The sequence below is a fragment of the Mytilus californianus genome, unplaced genomic scaffold (genome assembly GCF_021869535.1).
Source record: "Mytilus californianus isolate M0D057914Y unplaced genomic scaffold, xbMytCali1.0.p SCAF_3, whole genome shotgun sequence".
In the NCBI taxonomy this organism is placed as follows: Eukaryota; Metazoa; Mollusca; class Bivalvia; order Mytilida; family Mytilidae; genus Mytilus; species Mytilus californianus.
In genome coordinates this window covers 60,084,865-60,110,422 of record NW_026262679.1, presented here as the reverse complement: position 1 = coordinate 60,110,422, position 25,558 = coordinate 60,084,865, and the positions used below count along the sequence as shown (strand labels likewise).

At 32.9% G+C, this 25,558-nt stretch overlaps 2 protein-coding genes and 1 long non-coding RNA gene across 8 annotated transcripts in view; 2 read left to right on the top strand and 1 right to left on the bottom strand.

Annotated features, from left to right (window-relative positions):
* Positions 1-10,206: 10,206 nt before the first annotated feature.
* Positions 10,207-16,053, bottom strand: LOC127733094 (heterogeneous nuclear ribonucleoprotein 27C-like). The gene is made up of 4 exons (XM_052242388.1): positions 15,919-16,053; positions 15,123-15,163; positions 12,833-12,999; positions 10,207-11,124 (listed from the first exon to the last, which is right to left on the bottom strand). The coding sequence occupies exons 1-4, from the start codon at positions 15,939-15,941 to the stop codon at positions 11,065-11,067; spliced, it is 291 nt and encodes a 96-aa protein (XP_052098348.1). The 5' UTR covers positions 15,942-16,053; the 3' UTR covers positions 10,207-11,064.
* Positions 16,054-18,121: 2,068 nt separating this feature from the next.
* On the top strand, positions 18,122-19,294 carry LOC127733107 (uncharacterized). Its single transcript, XR_007996756.1, has 2 exons — positions 18,122-18,227; positions 19,081-19,294. It is a non-coding gene; the product is annotated as an uncharacterized LOC127733107 (long non-coding RNA).
* A 5,966-nt stretch (positions 19,295-25,260) lies between these two features.
* The window catches only part of LOC127733079 (DAZ-associated protein 1-like), a 48,827-nt gene continuing 48,529 nt past the window's right edge, over positions 25,261-25,558 (top strand). For 5 of the 6 annotated variants that reach the window (XM_052242359.1, XM_052242360.1, XM_052242362.1 and 2 more), the window contains exon 1: positions 25,262-25,398. In XM_052242359.1, the coding sequence (XP_052098319.1) occupies positions 25,346-25,398 (53 nt within the window). In that variant the 5' untranslated portion in view covers positions 25,262-25,345. Of the gene's footprint in view, positions 25,399-25,558 lie in introns of all 6 variants that reach the window. The other variant, XM_052242363.1, reaches the window with a different exon arrangement.

Here is a 25,558-nt window from a genome sequence, read left to right as displayed (position 1 = left end):
TATTTAATCACAATCCAAATTCAGAGCTGTATCAAGCTTGAATGTTGTGTCCATACTTGCCCCAACTGTTCAGGGTTCGACCTCTGCGGTCATATCAAGCTGCGCCCTGTGGAGCATTTTATTTACACATTGTGTGTTAATTTTTTTATGAAATAGGCAGCCATACAGTATGTGTATACTTTTATTAGCATGTCAGTTACAAATTAAGAAATACCTTTAAGAACAATATTTGTATGTAACACTTTTGAATTGTTTTACATTTTGTCTTGTTTGGCCTTTTTAATAAAAAAAGTTTTATAGTTGATGGGATTTGCTCATTGTTGAAGGACTTGCAGTAGCCTACAGTACAGCCTGGTCATTTTGAACTCTGGTGGATAGTTGTGTCATTGCCAATTGGTGTCTTCAGGACAAGTATATACATGAAATAAAACACTGAAGAACAAATTTTGCTGTTAACCTGGAGTAATATCACAATAATGGTTGTTATGACGACGTTATCGATAAAAATAGGAAGTGAAAGTGAAATAAAAATAGTTAAGTTGAATAGAAAATTAATAGTCAATTAAGTTATAAACGGTCTGTATAGTTTTATTGGAGGTTCCTAGTGGTATTTTTATAGAGATGATGAAAGTGGATTATAAAATGTTTAGTTTAAATTAATTTCCCAATTGGAGAACACCTCACTGGTAATTCTGTACCAATTCAACTGGCTTCGCTCTAGGAGGTACTGCTTCCAATTGCGTCGGGAATATTATGAAATGTATGATCGCCGCTGATATTTGGAATTATAAAAATCGTGGTAGATCTGTAAATAATCAATTTGTTTGTAAAATGTCCATGGATCAAGCTTGACTTCATAATTATATTGTGTGGTTCCTGTGGTTCATTCTGTTCTTGTTCTGTTCTCTTTTCTCTAAATGGGTTGCCTGGTATCCCAAATTATTATGACTATGTGTACTTATGTGTTGTGTGTTTGTTTTCTGTAATAGAGGGCTGTGTATTTTCCTGTGGTTGCTTCTGTTCCAATATTTCTCTTTCTTTCTTCTGGTGGTGTGTAAAATTTTGCGATCATTTTCTGGAAAGGATCAAGAATCTTCGGAATGGTCTGTGTATTCATTCAGGCTGGTTGGTCGTATAGTACCACACAATATATTTATGTACCTATATATTTATGTATGAAACATGTCGACCTAATAAACCAGTGCTATGCGGTAAAAATTTGAGTGTTGTTGTCTTTTGTATCGACATATTCTTATTTATTTTAAGCCAACTGTGAATACCTAGCAGTATCCACTCGTTTTTACCCTACCACACAATCACCGCTTCAGGTGTTGGTTTCACTTATAGACTAACAGTTTTTTTTTATTGTAGTTAACTTTTATTCTGTACATCTACACTAAGGCTTTGAGATGATGTGTGGTTATAGAACAAAAAATAAAGTAGCAATGAGAAAGAATATGTAGTCATTTTGTCTGTGATTATACCACCATTTCTTTTGATTGTCTGCTCCAAACGACATGTATGATTATTTTTCTAGCATGCTAAATTGAGTATTGTTATCAAAGCAAAAGGTTATAACCTCAAATTAAAACAATTTATCTTTAAGTTGTCTGTTTTCCATTTTTACTTCCATCAGTTGTGTTAAAAATGTGTGCTTACTTTGTATTTCTAGTTTGTGTCTCAATTTTAAATTTATGATTTATGTTACATTCTATTAACCTATCAAACTTGTTTTATTGGTACAAATGCAGAGTTTGATCTAATCTGATTTATGTATGATGATGCCTTCTCTTCATGTTGAAGAGCTGTAGTTGATCTGCAAGACAAATTTCCTTCAAATATGCTATATTCTTTCATTTTTTTATGAGCAGTTGAAAGTTTTCAATCTTTTTTTTCACTTTTATAAACTGATATCTAAGAGAGGCAAAAGATATCAAAGGGAAATTCAAACTCATAAGTCGAAATCAAACTGACAATACAGCCATGGCAAAAAACAAAAAACTGCTTCGCTGAGCGCAGCTGGATACGCCCGCAGAGGTCCAACCTTGAACAGTTGGGACAAAAATGGACACAATATTCAAGCTTGATACAGGTCTGAATTTGGATTGTATTAAATATTTGACATATTATAGGTTTCTGAATAAATGCAGTCAAAGAACTTGAAATTGGTTATATGAATTGAATTTATATTCAATTAAAGATTTCTTGCTGTTGTGCAATACACTGTGCTGTTGCGCAATACTTAGTAAATCTGTTGTCAGACTATAAACAATTAAAGTTCAATTAATTCTCAATGTCATATTAGAAATTTATGAACATGTAAAGGGAGCTTACATCAATAGATATAAACAATTCACCAAAGTTTCATGAGAATTGCTGACAGCATTTTTGAGTTATTGTCCGAAAACTGGAAAATCCACCCTTTTTTATACGACCGCAAAAAAAATTTTGTGGTCGTATATTGGTATGACGTTGGCGTCGATGTCGGCTTCGTCCGGCGTCGTCCGAAGACACATTGGTTTTCCCACTCTAACTTTAGTTTAAGTGAATGGATCTCTATGAAATTTTACCACAAGGTCAATACCTCAAAAGGAAGGTTAGGATTGATTTTGGGGGTTATGGTACCAACAGTAAAGGAATTAGGGGCAAAAAGGGGCCAAAAATAAGCATTTTTGAAACTTCCAGACATAACGTGTGTGTTAGTGTATGGATCTCTCTGACATTGTACCACAAGGTTCCATATCGCAAAAGGAATGCTGGGATTGATTTTGGGGGTAATTGCCTCAAAATTTTAGGAATTGGGGGCAAAAAAAGGGGCAAAAAACAAGCATTTTTCTAGTTTCATGACAATAACTTGTGTGTAAGTGTATGGATCTTTCTGAAATTGTACTACAAGGTTCCATATCACAAAGGGAAAGCTGGAATTGAGTTTGGGGGTAATTGCCGAAACGTTTAGGAATTGGGGGCCAAAAAGGGGCCAAAAATAAGCATTTTTCTAGTTTCCAGACAATAACTTGTGTTCAAGTGTATGGATCTCTCTGAAATTGTACTGCAAGGTACCATACCACAAAGGGAAGGCTGTGATTGATGATGGGGGTAATTGCCTCAATATTTTAGGAATTAGGGGCAAAAAAGGGGCAAAAAACACATTTTTCTAGTTTCAGGACAATAACTTGTGTGTAAGTGTATGGATCTTTCTGAAATTGTACTACAAGGTTCCATATCACAAAGGGAAAGCTGGGTTTGAGTTTGGGGGTAATTGCCGAAACGTTTAGGAATTTGGGGCCAAAAGTGGCCAAAAAACACATTTTTCTAGTTTCCAGACAATAACTTGTGTTCAAGTGTATGGATCTCTCTGAAATTGTACTGCAAGGTACCATACCACAAAGGGAAGGCTGGGATTGAGTTTGGGGGTGATGAATCATAAGGGGGTTCAAAAAATTTGGGGGGGGGGGGGGGGTTTTCCTTTTTTTTCTTTTTTTCCTTTTTTTTTTTCTTTTAAAATTTTCCATTTTAAGTTGGTTATTTCTGATTTATTTTTAAAAGCAAATAATAATGATATGGTAGGTGATACACACCAAACAGGATGTGTAAATTATTATATAATAAGTATTGTGCAATAGCAAGAAATTTTCAATTGCACAGTATTGCACAATAGCAAGAAATCTTCAATTGCACAGTATTGCGCAATAGCAAGAAATCTTCAATTGCACAGTATTGCGCAATAGCAAGAAATATCCAATAGCACAATATTGCGCAATAGCAAGAAATTGTCAATTGTACAGTATTGCGCAATAGCAAGAAATATTTAATTGCACAGTATTGTGCAAAAGAAGATACTTCGTATAAATTGCTTATTTCTTGACCAATTTCAATGGGGTTTTATTCTTGAATTCTTTGGGTTTTTTAATATGCTGAATCATACCGTGTATTAAGTTTTTGGATTTTTGGCCCCGTTTTTAAATTGGTCCACATTGAGGTCCAAAGGGTCCAAAATTAAACTTTGTTTGATTTTATCAAAAATTAAATTATTGGGGTTCTTTGATATGCCGAATCTAACCGTGTATTTAGATTCTTAATTTTTGGTTCCATTTTCAAATTGGTCTACATTAAGGTCCAAAGGGTCCAAAATTAAACTTAGTTTGATTTTAACAAAAATTAAATTCTTAGGGTTCTTTGATATGCTGAATCTAAACATGTATTTAGATTTTTGATTATGGGCCCAGTTTTCAAGTTGGTCCAAATCGGGGTCCAAAATTAAACTTTGTTTGATTTCAACAAAAATTGAATATATGGGGTTCTTTGATATGCTGAATCTAACCATGTATTTAGATTTTTGATTTTTGGGCCCCGTTATTAACTTTGTCCACATTGAGGTCAAAAGGGTCCAAAATTAAACTTTGTTTGATTTCATCAAAAATTGAATTCTTGGGGTTCTTTGATATGCTGAATCTAAACATGTATTTAGATTTTGGATATTGGACCATAATTGTAAAATTAAATGAGGCTTAGTTATAAGACGATATTTGATTAAAATTTTTATAAACCAATAGTTATGCTAAGAGTTAACATGAGAAGCGCATGCGCAGATAGAGGTCGATCACTATTCAGAGATATTCAAGTATAATTGAATAAATGTCTGGGTGGGTAATAATGAAAAAGGGTGGGCATGTTAACTCTTAGCATAACTATTGGTTTATAAAAATTTTAATCAAATATCGTCTTATAACTATAAGCCTCATTTAATTTTACAATTTTTATAAACCAATATTATGCAAGAGTTCCCATGAGATTTGAGAGCCAATTTTCTTGAATAATGTAATGTATACATGTTTTGTAAGATAACAATAATGTATTGGATTCCCAAATTACTATAAAATTATTTAAAGTTTGGCACAAGCGTATTATATTGAATCATACTCTCAGTAACAATTAGTTATTGTTTCAACAACAATACAGATACCATAATAACTGTAGGCAACAAAGCCATATCATAATATGGGTTTTTGGTAATGATAAACACATTTTCAAATAATATTGTATTAACTTATATACATCATGAACATAGTTACATTATAAGCAAAAACAAAACTATTTTCCACGAAGTACTCGTACACTATAGTTATCATTGTACTCTTGAACAGTAACTGGTCTATTGTAAAATTGCCTAAAAGTAGACTCATTTGTCCATCCTGCTGATTTAAGAATAGAATTTACTGACACTCCAGCTCTAAGTGCTGCTGATGTACTAGCTCCCCTAGTACTGTGTGTTTTAAAAATAATTACTAATTGTTGATTTTGTAGGATGATGGTATGGTTTTACAAATGTAACAAAAAGTTTTTGAGATGTACGTATTGCAGATGTTCTTTCGATATAGGCATTTAAAACAGTTACAATACACAGTCTTGAGTCTTCAACAAATGCTGGCAAACAAATTGGTGATAAATGTTTTCCTGGTTTTGAAGTTTTCAAAATCTCATTAATTTCAATTATAACATTGTCTTTTGTGATTTTCATAAAATCTAAATCTACACAATGTAAAGTCTGTATTTTCTGTCCAGTAACTAGTGCTAATAACATAACTAATTTCAAAGTTAAACATCTCAATGACAAAACCTTTACAGGCGATAAAGAAATCAAAAATTCTAATACCACATTATCATCCCATGTTTGCTGATATCTAGGAAACATTGGTCGCTTATTATAAACTCCTCTGAGAAACCTTTTAACTAAAGGCCACTGACCAATTGGCAGGGTTTTCCCCAATGTCAAATATGATGATAACGCAGATCGTGCTGTGTTTATAGCACTATATCCTACGCCTGACTCATATAAAACTGTCAAAAATTCCACTACATCCACCTCAGTTGGCGTAAAAATTTTAATCTTTCGTTCACAACAAAATGTACACCATTTTTTGAGATATGTCCAATACTGTTTTTGTGTACTTTGTCTCCAGGATGAGATGACAATTTCTGCAGCCTTTTTTGATAGTCCTGTATTTTGCACAATTTGCCCGACAATCTGAAGACACCCAAAATCAGTTTTTCTGTATTGTTGGAACGTGACAATTTGTCTGCTTCAACATTGGTTTTTCCCGGTAAGTGACAAGCACTTAACCAAATGTTTCTTTGTATACACCACTGCCATATTTCCCTTGTTAAGTTATTGAGAGACTGAATTCTACCTCCCATTTTGTCTATATAGGTCACAGCTACCGTATTATCCATGTATAATCTAACATGTTTGTCGGATTTTGTTGAACAAAAACATTTTAATGTTAATAAAATGCTCCGCAGGGCGCAGCTTGATACGACTGCAGAGGTCGAACCCTGAACAGTTGGGGGAAGTATGGACACAACATTCAAGCTTGATACAGCTTTGCATTTGGATTGTGATTAAATATTTGACACAGCATAGGTTTCTTACACAGAATGAATGTGGTCAAAGAACTTAAAAATTTTAAATTGGACATTCACCTATTATGGTCCAATATCCAAAATCTAAATTCATGGTTAGATTCAGCATATCAAAGAACCCCAAGAATTCAATTTTTGATGAAATCAAACAAAGTTTAATTTTGGACCCTTTTGACCTCAATGTGGACAAAGTTGATAACAGGGCCCAAAAATCAAAAATCCAAATACATGGTTAGATTCAGCATATCAAAGAACCCCATATATTCAATTTTTGTTGAAATCAAACAAAGTTTAATTTTGGACCCCGATTTGGACCAACTTGAAAACTGGGCCCATAATCAAAAATCTAAATACATGTTTAGATTCAGCATATCAAAGAACCCTAAGAATTCAATTTTTGTTAAAATCAAACTAAGTTTAATTTTGGACCCTTTGGACCTTAATGTAGACCAATTTGAAAACGGAACCAAAAATTAAGAATCTAAATACACGGTTAGATTCAGCATATCAAAGAACCCCAAGAATTCAATTTTTGATGAAATCAAACAAAGTTTAATTTTGGACCCTTTTGACCTCAATGTGGACAAAGTTGATAACGGGGCCCAAAAATCAAAAATCTAAATACATGGTTAGATTCAGCATATCAAAGAACCCCATATATTCAATTTTTGTTGAAATCAACAAAGTTTAATTTTGGACCCCGATTTGGACCAACTTGAAAACTGGGCCCATAATCAAAAATCTAAATACATGTTCAGATTCAGCATATCAAAGAACCCCAATAATTCAATTTTTTATGAAATCAAACAAAGTTTATTTTTGGACCCTTCGGACCTCAATGTGGACCAATTTAAAAACGGGGCCCAAAATCCAAAAACTAAATACACGGTTAGATTCAGCATATCAAAGAACCCCATGAAATCAAGAATAAAACCCCATTGAAATTGGTCAAGAAATAAGCAATTTATAGGAAGTATCTTCTTTTGCACAATCCTGTGCTATTACCGGGTAAATATTTCTTGCTATTGCGCAATACTGTACAATTGCTATATAGAAATATATAACTAATAATAACTAATAATAATAATAATAATAATATATAACTAATAACTAATTCGTAATGGTGTCCTTAAAATTTTCGAAGGGATGATTTCAACTTCACCTCTTGGAACTCTTGATATGATACCTTCCTTGTAAGCAGCAACCCTCTATCAAGATTCATGATAGGTAATGCTAGCTCTAGAATATCGAATCAACTTTGGAGTTGTATACTCCATATGCAAGTGCGGCTGGAATATTGCTATATAGAAATGGAAATTGACAATTTGGGAAGCTGAAACCATCTCTTTTGTCATAAAGTTTTGTTCTCAACCAACTCTCATTGTCAATTTCTAGATGTAAATCAAGATATGAGGCAGACTCAGGTTTGAATGGCAAATATGACACTAGTGGCATACCGTAGTGTTTGCCACACTATCTGCATTAAATCACGATCCTTATATTACTTGTAACAATCTTGATCCTGTAAAGTTTCAAAACATTTCACTATGTAATTTAAGTGTTTTTGTCCTATATGTTTCAAATAATTGCAACTTAACATTAAGCAAGCAAAACCCAATCATAAACCAGAGGAACAAATCTCTGAAAATTGGCTAATCAGAACTAGATTGCCTCTGAGAAATATTTGCCAAATTTTACTTCAAATCAGTACCAAATGAAGATTGTTTGTAGAAGATGTGTTAAAACTGGAAAGGAGTTTTTAAGAAATTAAGTTTACAAACAAAAGCCTACACAAAGTGATTGCAATAGCTCTCATGGCCTAAAAGGCTAGTTGAGCTAATAAAATAGGAGAGTTCCAGGATAGTTGTTGTTTCAATGTGGAGGTTGAAAAAGTATCACACGACAAATGGGTATCCACTTAAAATATTGACCACTTTTCTATTTTGATCCTAAAGAAAACCTACCGTAAGGTGACATCATACATGTACATAACTTGATGTTTTCATGCAATCAACCTTGTATTGATCCAATGCTGCCTTGATTTCTGACATTCTCACCCTACATTTGTGTGTTAAGTAAAATCTGCACAATAAAACAGACCATCTCAGAACTAAAGTATACCATATGCTTGAAAGCTCAAAGTAATCATTTCTTATGGAATCATCACCTGTACTTCCTAGTAGATTTAATCATAAACAGTTATCTAAGCTAATACAGCATTATATGTGTTCCTTTTTTGTGGAACATTATGTTTTAGTTTCCTATACAAATTTTTCTGTGCTAACTGAATACCTTAACAGAACATCTTTCTTTTATTGTTATATATCTGTTCTTGTCTTGAATATACATAAAATATCTACCACAGGACGTTCAGCAATGAACAATGAAAAAAAAACATCTTTTTATCTGTTTTCGTCTTGAATATACATGAAATATCTGCCACAGGATGTTCAGCAATGAACAATGAAATAAGAGAAAATTTCTGGTAGGAGGCTTTTTCCTGTTGAAGCATCTTGATCCAATTGTCTGGATGTAGGTCACTCATACATTTTAATTCAAATTTAAGATGCTAACTTCATGCCGACTGACGTTAAATTTTCTCTTGGATGCATTCTTTCACTGAGTTGCCCAACACCTGTATATTGATGAAGACTGTGTTTCAATCAAAATGACTTTTAGTTATTGCTGCTAATGTGCTTTCTTATTGGTATGTATTAAACGAAGCATCTCCTTTTTTAAACAATGCGACAGAGGAGATGCAAGCATTTATTAGGTATTAACCATTTATTCATGTTTCAAGCAAATTCTGTCAATGGTTTTGGGCTTTCCATTTACGGAGTTAATAGATGTGGGAGGGTAAAGGATTAATCTTTTTACTCTGGTTGTATGCAAAATGACTCCAAGAAAGTATGTCGATTCTGGGGGGGGTTTGAAAATCCCTTTCTACACTCCCATTTCTATTTTAATGGAATAGCCGTTAGACGTTCTAGATAGGAACTGCAGATAGATAGACAAACAAATAAAAGACCACTATACACTTTACTAGCTTTGCTGGCTAGGAAATATGATAATGCTGCTTCCTTGCTATTCTTTTTTTGCATAAACTGTTGACACAGAGTTATGTCTCTCATTTTGTGATACCAAATACCATTGACTTATCTATCATATGTAGTTCCCATTCAACTAACATAAACACCAACTTTAAATTGTAAACTATGTAAGAGTTTCCAAAGTCAATGAACTATGATGAGGGGGTGGGCCATATAATCTCCATGGAAATGAAGCTTGCAATGCCAAGACAACTGCATACCAAATATCATTGACTTAATATTAGTCGTTCATCTTAAACTGATCTAATCACAAACTTTAACATGTAAATAATGCAAAACATTCAAAGTCAATGAACCATGAACCACTTTAGAGGGAACCAAACAATCTCTATGGTAATAAGAAATACCAATGCTAATACATCTGCATAACAAATATCATTGACCTACTACTAATGGTTCCCCTTAAACTGACTTTTTTACAAACTTATACATGTAACCTAAGCAAAAGTCAATGACTGAGGGGGCGGTGCCAGATATTCCCTATGGAAATTAGATGAGCCAATGCTAATACAACTGCATACCAAATATCATTGACCAACCACTAGTAGTTCCCCATAAACTTGACCTAATCACAAACTAATTCATTGTTGACACCGATGGAAACAGCAGGCCTTAGTCTAAATTTTCGGACTTTGTCAAAGCAAGACAAAAAGCTGACACAAACAAACAATAACAATTATAAGATTTAAAATTTTACTTTTTAAGACAATGATGCACAAAGATAATGTATATATATAAATGCTTTCTTTAAAATAAAATAATCTTAAGGGAGTGAGTGAGCTTCCATTCTGTACCCCAGTGGAAAGAATATAAAAATGATAGAAATTTTCAGGTTCATTTGGTATCTACCCAATAATGCCTAAAAACTACCTCATAAAAATAAATTTTAGTTTTGTAATTATATATCTTTATTGTTTTATAATTACATAACTTTATTGTTTTGTAATTATAAAACTTAAATTGTTTTGTAATTATATAACTTATTGTTTTGTAAATACTTAAAAATATTCGTTTTCAATAATTGTACACTTTATAAGAGTCCCTTCCTAAATCTAGTTGCAGTTTGTTAAATTTTCTAATTTAAATGATATTGGATATTTGGTTTAACTCACTCACTGATGCATGTGATAGGTCAAACAATAAAACCAATCTAAGGATTGGAAATGGTAAAAAATATTAACTTGGAAAAAAATCTTTGAACAATGATAAGCCTATTAAATAATTAACTTGTTTTTCTGATTTATTTTAACAAATATTGTTAATACTGTTCCTGAATTCATGAAATTGGATCTCATACAGACACTTTTTAAGTAAAAATAACTACAGTATGAATAACAAAGCATTCAGATACTAAAAATTCCAGTCTAAAATGTTATAAATTATGATAAAAAAAAATAGTTGTCACACATATTAAAAAGAATATTGAAAAGACATGATTGTTTTTCGACAAAATAAATTATGACATGATGTTTTTTGTTAACAGTAAGTGTTAACAGTAATTGTTAACATTTAACTGTTCTTCTTCAAATCCTGCCTATCTGTTGTAGTTGTTACCAGGTCTGGCATTGTTGTTGTTACAGGGTCTGGCATTCACCTACAAGATTGAAGAAAAAGACAAATTTAAATGCAATATTATTAAAACGGGCAAGGATTCCAGACTTGAGTCGAATAATTCTAAGTCTCTACACTTGGGGTGATGACAAAAGCTAGTTCGGTTGGATGTGTTCCTACACAGCTTCATAAAATTCACTTGATTGTCTGACAGATAAATATACAATGAAACCTTTCTAATTAAATCAGAATAGGTTGACTGCTTGGAAGCAAAAGTGAAATCTTTCAATGACATTTAGTGTCAAAAAAGAAATCATTTTGTGAGGAAATATTGAATTAACTTTAAAGTGAGTGAGTTATAATATTCTAATATGCTGTTGACTTAAAAACAAAGCTAGACAACAGACTAAAACAAAACTATTTCATGGTAAAAGTAAAACCAATGCTTTGGAACCTTAAAACAAATTCTGATGTTTGTTACAATTCTGGATTAATAAAAATTGCTTAGGGAAATGTCGTTTATAAAATGATTTGAGAAAGATGGGTTTTTGCCACTATTTGCTGAACTCTAGAAAAATGTTAATTTAACATGTCTTCTGTTCTCATTCCAAATTTTTAATATAAAAATTCATATCAACAGATTTCACTGTAAAATACATTTATGAATCCTAGTATTTTCGATAAACGGGTGTCAGATAAGCAAGCAATTAGGTTTATGATGCTAAATCCTATACAAACCTTACTGCAAAGTAAAATGCACAGCCTCAATGATTCTTAATTCTAACCTGTACATAATCAGCTTCTTAAAAAGAGTTCATGACCTTAGAGGTCAATTTTAACTTTCTACCTGAACCTCGTAAAAGGACTTTAAATTTGAAGTGTAAACAGCCGTTTATTCAAGATCAAGTCCACGCATCTTAAATTAACATGACCTTTACCCTTCATTGCTGTTAAGCTTAAACACGTATGTTGATATTGCCTTGTTCTTTCTCCTTCCTCTGCGACAGGCATATAATTCTTTAGGGAAGCACCTAAATAATAGTAATTAATTTGATCTACATTGTATTTTTATTTCTTATGATCAGTCCTGTCACAATTTTAAGCTGCAAAGAAGACTCAGATTATTTTCATAGGTACAAGGTTAACATGAAATTTGTGTTAAATATTTTCTTTCTTACTGGTGTATAAGTCACCATATTTATCTGATCTTATAATTGGCTGTTTTTATTAGAATTATTACTACTTCTTATCTATGATAATTTTTATATTCCACTTATCAGTGATTGGGAAGAGAGGGGTACATTGTTCTTAGAAAATTCCATAAGTGAAATGAAAAAAATGATATCTAACAGACCAATTGAAATTGAAGTACCCATTTTTTTTATTTTTAAAATTTTCAAAATCTTCTTCCTAATCACTGATGTAAAGATGTATATTTTATTTTGTGTGAACCAAATGTCAAATATTTACAGAACATTCTACAAGTTTACTTATTTTGACTTAAAGATGAAGACTGTGCCTATGGATCTATCATTAATTCATTTCCTATTTTATACTAGTAAGTCATTGATTGTTCCCAAAAATTATGTTTAGGGGATTTTTTAGGCAAACTGGCATTCAAAAAATTTCTATCAAGTCTATTCCCCAATAATTATTTCACTTGCCAAAACCAAATTTTCATCCAAGACCTAAGGAAAGGGGTATGTGGTAAAGCTAAGCATTTCAATATTTAGTTATTTTTAGACATTTACCTGTCTGCCATCAATTGTATGCTGTCCTTCATGTAGTACTTCATCTACACAATGTGGATCACGGAAAGTGACAAAACCAAATCCCCTTGATTTTCCTGTCTGTCTATCCATGATGACAACAGCATCACTGAGGTCTCCAAATCTACTGAAGTACCTCCACAGCACGTCTAGATAATATAAAAAAAAATCTTTTTTTTTCTAGACACATACCCCATATCAATATTTTCTTTTTACATGAAAGATAAATGTGGATAGTGTCCACATGAGGACACAGATGATGCCCCAGCTTGCATATCATATAGTTATAAAGGGACATAACTGAAGAACGGTAAATGTGGCGCTACCAAAATTTGAACTTGATCTGAGTTTTGTGGTAATAAGCATTGTGCGTAAGTCTCATAACATTTGGTTGAGACTAACTTAAGTAGAAAACAGAAACGAAAAATTCTGATATTTTTTTATTTGTAAACACGCTTAACTCTAAAACGGTTGTGTATAAGTTTTATAACATTTGGTTGAGACAAACTAAAGTTAGAGAACGGAAACGAAAAATTCAGCAATTTTTATGTTTATAAAGGGACATAACTCAAGAATGGTAAAAGTGTTCTCACCAAATTTCGTACTCAATCTGTATTATGTCGTAATAGGCATTGTGTATAAGTTTCATAACATTTGGTTGAGGCAAATTAAAGTTAGAAAACGGAAACAAAAAATTTGTACTTGATCTTAGTTTTGTGGTAATGAATATTGTGTATGGGTTTCATAATGTTTGGTTGGGGCAAACTTAAGTTACAGAATGGAAGCTAAAAATTTTGCAATCTTTCGATTTATAAAGGGGCATAACTCAATAATAGTGACACTACCCAAATTAAACTTGATCTGTGTTTTATCAGTGGAAGTCAAAATTAAACATTGCATTGTATAAAGCATTGACTGTAGTTGATTCAACTATAATCATGGACAAAGGAAGATAACTCCAATTTTATAATTACTTGATATTTAGAAGAAAATAAAAATTTTGCAATTTTTCCATTTATAAAGGGGCATAACTCTAGAACGGTTAGAGTGACGCCACCAAAATTCAAACTTGATCTGTGTTTTGTGGTAATAAGCATTGTGTATAAGTTTCATAACAGTTGGTTGAGGCAAACCTAAGTTACAGAACAGAAACTAAAAATTTTGCAATTTTTCAATTTATAAAGGGGCATAACTTGATAATGATTAAAGTGACGCCACCAAAATTCAACTTGATCTGTGTTTTGTGGTAATAAGCATTGTGTATAAGTTTCATAACATTTGGTTGAGGCAACTTAAAAGAACGGAAACTAAAAATTTTGCATTTTTTTCAATTTATAAAGGAGCATAACTCGAGAATGGTTAAAGTTACCCCACCAAAATTCAAACTTGATCTGTGTTTTGTGGTTATAAGCATTGTGTATTAGTTTCATAACATTTGGTTGAGGCAAACTTAAGTTAGAGAAAGGAAACTCAAAATTTTGTAATTTTTCCATTTATAAAGGGGCATAACTCTAGAACAGTTGGAGTGACGCTACCAAAATTCAAACTTGATCTATATTTTGTGGTAATAAGCATTGTGTATAAGTTTCATAATATTTGGTTGAGGCTAACTCAAGTTGGAGAATGGAAACCAATTTTGAATTAACTTTAAAGTGAGTGAGTTATAATATTCTAATATGCTGTTGACTTAAAAACAAAGCTAGACAACAGACTAAAACAAAACTATTTCATGGTAAAAGTAAAACCAATGCTTTGGAACCTTAAAACAAATTCTGATGTTTGTTACAATTCTGGATTAATAAAAATTGCTTAGGGAAATGTCGTTTATAAAATGATTTGAGAAAGATGGGTTTTTGCCACTATTTGCTGAATTCTAGAAAAATGTTAATTTAACATGTCTTCTGTTCTCATTCCAAATTTTTAATATAAAAATTCATATCAACAGATTTCACTGTAAAATACTGGTCAAATTTCACCTGGAATTTTATATCGCACGGAAAAGATTTAACAAGTCATTTCAACCTTTACCGATTTACAATATTTTTACTGAAAATTTTAGCACCAGGACAAAAATTATACATCGCGGTAAGACCGATAGCACCGCGCTCAAAAATTATACATCGCAGACCCGCGGTCCTTTAAGGGCCTGGGGTGAACACTGGATACAGTTACTTCTATTGCAAAGTTCAATATACAATGTATATATATATATCAACTATTTGCTACACAAAAACTCTCTTCCTTATCGAGATCCTTTTACTTTATATCTTACCATTGTCTGTTTGCCAACTGAGGTTTCCAACAAAAAATTTTCTGAAAAATAGATTTTCTCATTTTTACACACATTTCATTTATAGATAGTGTATTATTTGGTTTTCTTAACATTACATGCATCAATTGGGGAACTGATCACATGCCAAATATGTTAAAATGTTTATTCAGTAACCATGGTGACAGGCAACTATAAAAACTTCACTTATTGTGTTTGAAGAGGTTTTTTATACTAATTAGGATGCAGCAGCAGCAAATATCTAAGTTGTCTACAGGATTTTCATGAATTCTACTATATTTATAACTAGATTACAAAGAAAGTCATCAAAAAAGTTATTCATAATTCAAACAAGACCACAAATAGTGAAATACAAATTATATTAATGTACATGATGTAAAAAACCACTAAATTTACTAATAGTAACAATATTCTTTTTCTTTATCAACATTTAAACATTTTAATTTATTAGTTTCTGTTAAACGTTATGCAACAATAAACATTCATCTCGTATTACATTCGTGGTATTTCGCGTTTCGTCGTTTTTCTCTCATATTCTGAGAATATACTTATAAATAGATTTGATTTGAAAAAATACTATACTTATCAAATAATAATTGACATATACTAAATTCAATGTTGGACTATATGTGTGCTGTTATTTTAAGTTACAGTCATAGTTTTGGGAGGGAAATGTTTTCAGGGAATTCCAAAAATTTGGGATATATCTGCTCTGGTTCTTTTTCCATTTCCAAAAACAGTATCGGCACAGCTGCATTAATGATTAAAAGTATCTTACCCTGGATCGTCTCTACCGGCCATGGTGATGTAGGATGTATTTTAGTATTTTGTTATTTCTTTGTTTAAGTGACAAGATTGTTCTTGTAAATCAATGGCGTCGTGTGTAATGATAAGAAAGATCGGAATGCTTCGGTAAACTCCGCTGAGTTGTCGAAAAATAACAAGGGCGAACTCGTCCATGCAACTTTCGTCCCATTGATTTACTTACTTATAGTTACTTATATTTGATTTCCAGTACAGGATCCCTTAAGGTTCCTCTTCACCAGACTCGTAATTTAAGTTTTTTCTAGTACTATTTTGTCCGTGAGTTCCGGATATTTCTGTTCTATAGTCATTATAATATAGCTCTTCGTCGGACGAATATTTATCTAGTCGGTTTTTAAAAGCATTTATGGATGGGACCTTTGTTATTTTATCTGGTAGTTTGTTCCAGGTTTTAGCAATTCTAACAGAGAATGAGTGTTTACGGATATTAGATTGGAATCTTTGGTGAATGACTTTGTTACTGTATGTCCTGCTACTATATCTTTGTTGAGAATCATCTGCCATTTTTAAAAATGAGCTTACTTCTTTGTCATAGTAGCCATTTATTGTTTTGAAGGTTTCAATCATATCCCCTCTTATTCTCAGTCCTATAAGATAGTGTTGGTAAGCCTAGTTTTTTAAATCTCTCTGGGTAGCTCATGTCTTTGAGGCCTGGTAGTTGTTTTGTTACCCTTCTTTGGACTCCTTCTATTTTATCAATATCTTTTTTCTTGTATGGAGACCAAACTGAACTAGCATAGTCCAAATGGGTTCTAACCATGGTTTTATATAATGGTATGAATGCCTCAGTACCCAAGTATTTAAATTTTCTTCTGAGAACTGCAAATATGGAGTATGTCTTATTCACTTTTTCACTTATGTGGTTCTCAAAAGTGAGTTCTGAGTCGATAAGGACTCCTATATCTTTTTCCTCTTTAACCTTAGCTATTGGATGATTTAGTAGACTATAATTTGGTGAGTGATGAGTGCTGTTAGATTTCTTATTTGTTTTCATGTATTTACATTTTTCAGGGTGAAATTTGAGTAACCATTTGTCACTCCAGGCTTCCATCTTGTGTAGATCTTCTTGAAGAATTTTTCTGTCATTCTGGGTTTTTATTATTCTAAAGATCTTGGTGTCATCTGCAAATAGGTAGGCATCAGAATCCACTTGGTCTGGAAGATCGTTTATGTAGAGTACAAATAGTAGTGGTCCTAATACTGATCCTTAGGGTATCCCTGATGTAACATTCGCCCAATCTGATTCTTCACCATTCACTATGACTTTTTGTTTCCTGTCTTGTAGGAAGTTTGTGATTCACCCTTCTATGTCTTTATTAATACCTAGATTTTTAATTTTGGCTATCAATCTTTTATGAGGGACCTTATCAAAGGCATAATGATTCATAAAGTCAGTATATACGCAGTCTATGTCTAAACCTTGATCTAGTGCCTCCGTCCACTTATCTATCACTTCTAATAATTGAAGACCAGTTGACCTTCCTGCAATAAAGCCGTATTGTTTTTTAGAGAAAAGGTTGTTCGTTTTCATGTGCTCTATAATAAATTCACGCAATCATTTTCTCCATTATTTTACATACTACCGATGTCAAACTAACGGGCCTATAATTTTTGGCTAGTGATTTATTTCCCTTTTTAAATATTGCACTTATCACTGCCTTCTTCCAGTCGTTAGGTACTGTCTTATTCTCAAGTGACTGATTAAAGATAATACATAAAGGTTTTGCTATTGATTCAGCTATCTCTTTTAGTAATCTATGGTGTAGTTTGTCCATACCTGGTGATTTATCTATTTTTAATGCAGATAAGTGCTTCAGCACTACTTCCTCCTTTATTTTCTGTTTTTGGCATTTCATTAATTACTGGTACCTGGTTTGGTGTTGGCACTTCTCCGTCAGGATCATTGGTGAATACGCTGGAAAAGTAGTCTACTAGTATCTTTGCCTTCGTGCTGTTGTCCTCAGTTTTATCTGTTTTTGTATCTTCTGGATCACTGAAAATTTAAATTAGTCACTATGACTATTCAGTTAGTCAAATATTAGCCGAAAGGTAGTCAACAGCATATATGACTACTAATCTAGTCATTGTGACTACCTGCGCGGTCAATTTGACTATATTAGTGGTCACAGCACCACGTGGTGTAGATCAGTATCGGTTTTCACGCGCACTCTTTCGCGTTCCCTTTGTTCCCTAGATCGTGTAGATGTAAACAAACCAGGAGGCACGAAACTGTTATTTTGTCAATTAAACCAATTGTTTAAAGTAAGTATCATGTATATATATTTTAATTCTAACTTACAAAAATTAAATTTAAGAAAGAGAAGTGTAATGAATGTAATATCGGCACATGTTGACGTAATGACAATTAAAAAGGGGGAGATATGTATACGGGATATCAATTTTGATACACATTCAACGTATTGTCGATTGAAAAGAGTATTTAGCGATATCTTTTTTTCATCAGACCAAAAACTGTTAAAAATAAACACTGCAATCGATATTCACAACAATAAATTAAAAAAAATCCTCAGGGTGGCTGTCAAGATCCTGGTGCTTACATTACAATGCTGTGATATAGGATGGGTGGCTGTCAAGATCCTGGTGCTTACATTACAATGTTGTGTTATAAGATGGGTGGCTGTCAAGATCCTGGTGCTTACATTACAATGCTGTTATATAGGATGGGTGGCTGTCAAGATCCTGGTGCTTACATTACAATGTTGTGTTATAAGATGGGTGGCTGTCAAGATCCTGGTGCTTACATCACACTGTTGTGGTATAAGATGGGTGGCTGTCAAGATCCCGGTGCTTACATTACAATGTTGTGGTATAAGATGGGTGGCTGTCAAGATCCTGGTGCTTACATTATAATGTTGTGGTATAAGATGGGTGGCTGTCAAGATCCTGGTGCTTACATTACAATGTTGTGATATAGGATGGGTGGCTGTCAAGATCCAGGTGCTTACATTACAAAATAATGGTAAAAGATGAGTGACTACATCACTAGATCAAAGATTTTAAAACTTGTTTTTTTTTCTTTTAACTTTTAACATGACTGATATACTTGTTTATTGTTATATTTTAGCTTCTAAAATGATATAATTATATTTTTCAGCAAATGAAGACATTGCTATTTGTATGAGCACAGCTGAGAGATTTTTGACCAGAGAGAATATTACACTGACACATGCAGAGTTGATACCGACAAAATATCTTAAATAAACACTTCAAATTCTGACATACTGAAAATGTATAAAATATATATTTAAGTTGGGATATCATAATGTATGTTACAATGAGTTTATAATAAATACATTTTCTTTATTTGATTTTTAGACTTTTAATATATGTCACTGAGTAATGGTAACACATGGAAACTTAAGATATAGGAAGGTTTTGAACATTGAGCACTTTGTGGTCCTATACTGTTGTCATTGTTAGTATTGCTGCTGTGGTATTTTTATGATATTATATTCCAGATGCATTTTTCAATCCTATGGAAGAGAAACAACATAAAGTAGAATAACAGAAGAAATGAAACACAAAAGTACAGAACGGATAGAAACACACACAAAGTAAAATGGTAGAACAAAAAACACAACACAAATTAAAATAAAAGTCTAACAGTCGTGACTTTTCACAGTAATCATGTTGACTAACCAACATGGTCACTTTCGACCATTTCAATAAGTCATATGGACTGCATTCAATTGTCAAACTGACAAATGTGCATAGTCAATTGAACAATCCATTTCGTCATAACGAGTATAACATATAGTCATTTTGACCTCCAAACATAGTCATAATTACCACCCTACTCAGTCAAATGTGACTAACCATCTAGTCAAACGACTAAGAGCATAGTCAAAATGATTAAAGTGCATTGTCATCTAGAGGACAGTCAAAATGACCAATTAAATTGGTCAAATTGACTAATTTAGGTTTTCAGTGATCTATGTGTAAATCCCCAATTCCTTCTTTGGTTTTTGTTTTTGATTTAATATAACTCCAAATAGCCTTAGGGATTTCTTTAGCTTTTTCGGACAGATTTTTTTCATATTCCCTCTTCAATTTGTTTACTCTGCTTTTCACTTGATTCCTTATCTTATTGTATTCTTTCCTAACCTCTGGATCATTGTTTTGCGTTATCTTTTTTGAGAGGATATTTTTCCTTTTAATTTTATCTATGGTGTTTTTGTCCATTGGGAAGTTATTTTTTCCTCTGCCGATTTGTTTCCTTTCTTTCGTTGGGATATATTTTTTGTCTATATCTTGAATAATACTTAAAATCCCTCCAGTTATTGTCTATATCGTTTTCTTTTTGTAGTAGCTCTATCCAGTTTGTTTTGTCTAATTCTTCTTTTATTTTTATGTAGTTACCTCTACTGAATAATTTGATTGTTTTTGGCTTGCTTTTAATATTTGTATAGCAATTAAAGTCTAATTTCATGGTACAGTGATCGCTTTTTCCTATAGCGGACTTTGGTATTCTAAATTTGAGATCATTTGTTCTTCATTTGTCAAAATCAGGTCGAGGGTATGGGGTGTGTTGGTACCTCTCCATCTTGTTGGTCTAGTAACATGTTGAAATAGGTAACTTTCTTGTAGATTCTCTAAAAATTTGTATTCATTACTTTCCGTACTATCACCTGGTGAATTCCAATTGTCCCAATTTATTTCTGGAAAATTGTAGTCTCCCATTATTAGGATGTGTGAGTAGCCTTTACTACAAGCTTCAGTAGTAAGCATATTTAATTGTTTAATATGGTCATGTGATCTATTTGATGGTGATCTATATATTAGGCCTAATAATAACTGGTCTGACTGATTTAATTTAATCTTTATAAATAAGTTTTCTTGGAATTCTGCATTCATTTGGACCTGTGATGCGTCCAATATTTATCTACATATAATAAAAGACCTCTGTCTGTGTCATTGTCTAGATTTTTACCAAACATATTGTAATCGGATACATCGGCTGAAGAATATTCTGAAATTCCTGGTTGGTACCTGTTATTTTTTGGTTTAACCTCTGTAATTCCAATTATTTTTGGTTTATCATCTCTTGTTCTTACTATTAATTCTGGCAGCTTGTTGAATAACTGGTCTGCGTTCGTGTATATACATGCAGCTTAATTTGGGTAAAACTGTAAAATTATCTACATTCACTTTTTTACCATTAAAATTATTTAATTTTCGTTTCCTCTTTTCTGTTTTAGGAGTTTAGCTTCTTTAGTTTGACAACCTTCCTTGCCCATGGAGGGCCCCTTACTTTGAAGTGGTAGTCCCCCGAAACCTCTTCTTCGGTTTGTTTCCTCGCTTGATCCCATAACTTTTTCTCTTGTTCTCTTTCTGCTTGAGTAAGGTAGTTACTCATTCCAACTTTTGCATATTTTGGATTAGCTTTTATATAGTGTATGTTTTTAAATAGGGTAATCTTTGGTTCTGCACTTGGTAATTTTACTAAGATTGGTCTATTTAATTTTTCTTTGTTAAATTTTTCTAGTCTTTTGACAGTTTTCAAATTTTCCATATCTAGTTGTATTTTGCAGTCTTTAAAGCGCTCGTTTAGTTTTTCTTTCTCAGCTATATCTCTTTCTTCTTTGCTCTCTTCATCCTTATCAGGAATCCCAAAGACAATCAGGTTGTTTTCTCTTGATTTTCTCTCATTGATTTCTTCTAGAACATTTGTTACTGTCTCCTTTCTTCTTTTAGGGTTAGTTGAGTTATATGCCTCATCATTTGGGGATTCTCCATCTCCTATATTTTCTGGCTTTTGTATCTTACTTATTTCCTCAGTTATTATGGCTTTCACTTCCTCCTCATTACAACTTTCTTCTGTGATTGATCCTGGTGCTTCTAGTTTGCTGACTTCCTCTTTTACCATCATCTTTACCATATCCTCATTACTGGTTTTTATTTCCTCTCTAACAATCTCTTTAACTCTGTCCTCGTCACATTTCTTGTCAACAGTCTTTTCTAGGGATGTAATTCTCTCCTCATAGTTCTCCATTATCTGTTTGCACCTTCTTTCAATTTCAATATCGGTGACTGCTTGCTGCTTCATGACTATCCTGCATTTCCTATGATTGCGTTGGATAAAAACCGCAATTTTTATACGTGTGCATGAAAAACAAATTTCTTGTTAGAGGGTCTAAATACAGCACAAACAACATTTTCCAAAAGACCAAAAAAGTGAAAAAGTATATTTTAACAAAACGCATTTGACTAACAGGTCGAACAACACATGTTCTTAAACCCTGCTGACTGGCATTGGCGATTGCCAAATAAACGGATCACCGATGTAATAAATGGATCTTAATTATAAATTTCATACTAAACAGAAAACAATAAACTTGCGGAAAAGATGGTATACCGCAAACAAAAGGTGCAAAGGTTTTCGTACACCATATCCGGATAGAGACAATTAATGTCTCTTCCGTGGTGTTAGGAATCGAAACGGTAGTTGGAAAGCCATACAATTTACCTTAATTTAGGATAGACTCTTGAATTTTGAGGAGTCAAAATAGGATGAACGGATCATATAAACCCGAAGGCAAATATAATACAAGCCCAAACGATGAAAACAACGTTCAAACCTATGATTGCGTTCGATAAAAACCGCAATTTTTATACGTGTGCATGCAAAACAAATTTCTTGTTAGAGGGGTCTAAATACAGCACAAACAATATATATATATATATATATGGTATTCAATATATTAAACCAAAAAAAATCAAAATTTCCAAAAATTGACATTTAAGGCTCAATTACTTCTAACTAGATTGTCTTATTTTTTTCTGAAAATTACATAGGACACGAGATAGATCTGACCTGCTGATCATTTTTACCATCGCTCAGATTTGTCCACTGCTTTTATAGATCTAGCCAAAAACTGAATTTTACCCCCGTGTTCTATTCTAAGTAACAGTGGCCATGTTTGCTGATGGATCAAATCCATTATGATACAATTTTAAAACAAGATACCCAAAGGAACATTCAGATAAAGTCTGGTAACATTTGGCCTATTATTTTCAGAGAAGATTGTTTAAAGAGTTTACAGCAACGGACGCCAAGTAATGGCAAAAGCCCATATGGCCTTTTAGGCCTGTTGAGCTAAACAGGAATTATGCAAATGTTTCTGCGACGAGGGAATAATGGTTAAATAAATGGAAAATGAGGGTTATAATTGTTACATGCATGGGAAATGAGGGTTATAATGGTTAAACGAGGGTTGTGACGACGGGTACATCTGAGGTGCAATACAAAAACAAATTGAGGGTCATGTTCCATCTCCCTGCATTTTGAAGTTTTTATTAAACAGTACTTACATTATCATCTGGAAATAAGAATAATTAGGCTCAAGAGAAAATTATAATACAATTGTATCATATATCTCTAGAGGCTCCAAAAAGACCGTGTTGCTCACCTAAGGTATATGTGCATCTTGAACAATGGACACTCTTCAACATCGTGGGTTAAAATAGAATCATGACACAAATCTCTATTTTGTTGATAGTTTTCTATGTTTACAGTTTCACTTTATTCTTTATTTTTCACCTCAAAACACAAAAACGGTAAAAAAAAAATCTTTAGTCTCACTTCTATAAAGAGTCTAATGTGACGATTTTAGCAAAATTTGACTTATTTGTAGAACTCGTCTTGCTGATCATTTTGCTGACTAAATTGTCTATCTAGCTATTAGTTTTCAAGATAATAGGCAAAACACTAAAAATTGGTAAAAATCATCATGAAAGAGCAATAACTCATATAAGAAGTCGACTAGGCCATACGATTTATTTGTGGATCTTGTCTTGCTTTTTTTTTTTTTTTTTTTTAAATTTCCTATCTATAGAACTGTCTTGCTGATCATTTTTGCTTTTTAAAGTTTCTATCTATAGAGGCTATTGTAGATTTTACGACATTACGCAAAAACACACAAAAAATATTAAAAATCATCGCAATTACTCAAATAAGAAGTCGTCAAGACAACTTTAGTCATGTTGACTTATTTGTAGATCTTGCTGGTCATATTTGCTATTTAAGTTTCTCTCCATCTATGATAGTTTTCGGGGCCTCGGTGCATGGCCGAGTGGTCTAAGTAGTCGAACTACTGTATCACTAGCCAGTCAACACTGAGGGTGTGAGTTCGAATCCCGCACGGGGCAGGTGCACTTGATTCCAATCTTAATTGACCAGCATTGTCAGTTTCCTACCGAAGGTCGGTGGTTCTCTCCGGGCTCCCGGCTTCCTCCACCAATAAAAAATGACTACAAGGAAATAGCACAATAGTGTTGAAAGTGGCGTTAAACACAAATCAATCAATCAATATGATAGTTTTCAAGATAATAGGCAAAAATGAAAAAAAAACATAAAATTTGTCATTTTAGGATAATAACTCAAATAAGAAGTCATACAACAGTTTCTGAACATTTCAGCCCCGTCAGATTTTCTCTTATTTATAAGAGTTTTTTTTCAAGATAATACAAATTTACATTTTACCCCTGTGTTCTATTCTAAGCCATGTCGACCATGTTGGTTGGCAGACACTCAACTAGATACCCCAGTGAAGTTTGTGGCCAAGTTTGGTTAAATTTGGCCAAGCTATTTCAGAGATTAAAAAAAAAAATTAACAACTACGGACGCCGCCAAGTGATGAGAAATTACATATATAAGGTAACTAAGGGGCATAAATCTTGAACGGTCAATGTCAAAACCATTAAAATGGACTTTGACCTGTATTCGATGATCCATGAAATTCTAAAATATTTCTGAGGATTGGGTCATGGAGTGGTACTGTAATTACACTACATAAGTGAGATTAATTAATTTCTACTGGGGAAAAAACGAATCAGGTGACCCCCTAATATTTTCACAGCATTTAAACGTAAACGTTTGTAGCAATAACACATAAGTTTAAATCCAAATTCTGTGAACGGATTTTGTAGAAGGCATCAACAATAATTTCATATCTCTTTCAAAACAAATAGAAAATAATGGGCAAAAAATATAAAGAATAGAGAAAAATGGACACAAAAAAAAATAAGAATAGAGAATAATGAGGTGCTAAAATATAAAGAATAGAGAACAATAGTGTTTTCTTTTTTCATGTATATTATCAGAGACATATAGTATTATATGTCTCTGATATTATGGCAGTGGGAAGAATGCCCCCTTTTGACACTTCTATGGAAATAAGTGATTGCTATTGGGAGTTCAATAGTGCTTATTGTCTGAGGCGACTACAGTATTGTGGCGAATATCTTACCGTAGGTCTCGAATCTTTCCGTGTAAAATTTCCGGCAAGCCGGAATTTGCCGAAGTACTGTGGGTATCTCCCCGTGGTCACGTCAACGCCATCTTAAAATTATTGAGAGAGATGCCAATGCACAGAGATAAAGATATGAACCGAAATAATTCAAATGAAGCTGGGTAATTGCAATATAAAATCGTTATGTCAATATCAAATGTAAAACATTCGAGAGAATAATCATCCCGAAAAAAACTGTAACTGTGAGGAAATGATATTGGCTGTGGGACCACAGGCACAGGCATACGTCGATAGTGGTTGTGCATGGATGAGGGTCGGAAT

What these genes read in the sequence shown, in the direction of transcription:
- LOC127733094 (XM_052242388.1), bottom strand. Translation starts at nt 15,941, where the DNA reads ATGGCCGGTAGAGACGATCCAGG. An exon ending in GCCGGTAGAGACGATCCAGG is followed by an intron (nt 15,164 to 15,918) that starts GTAAGATACTTT and finishes TCTATTTTTCAG; the next exon opens with AAAATTTTTTGTTGGAAACC. An exon ending in CAGTTGGCAAACAGACAATG is followed by an intron (nt 13,000 to 15,122) that starts GTAAGATATAAA and finishes TATATTATCTAG; the next exon opens with ACGTGCTGTGGAGGTACTTC.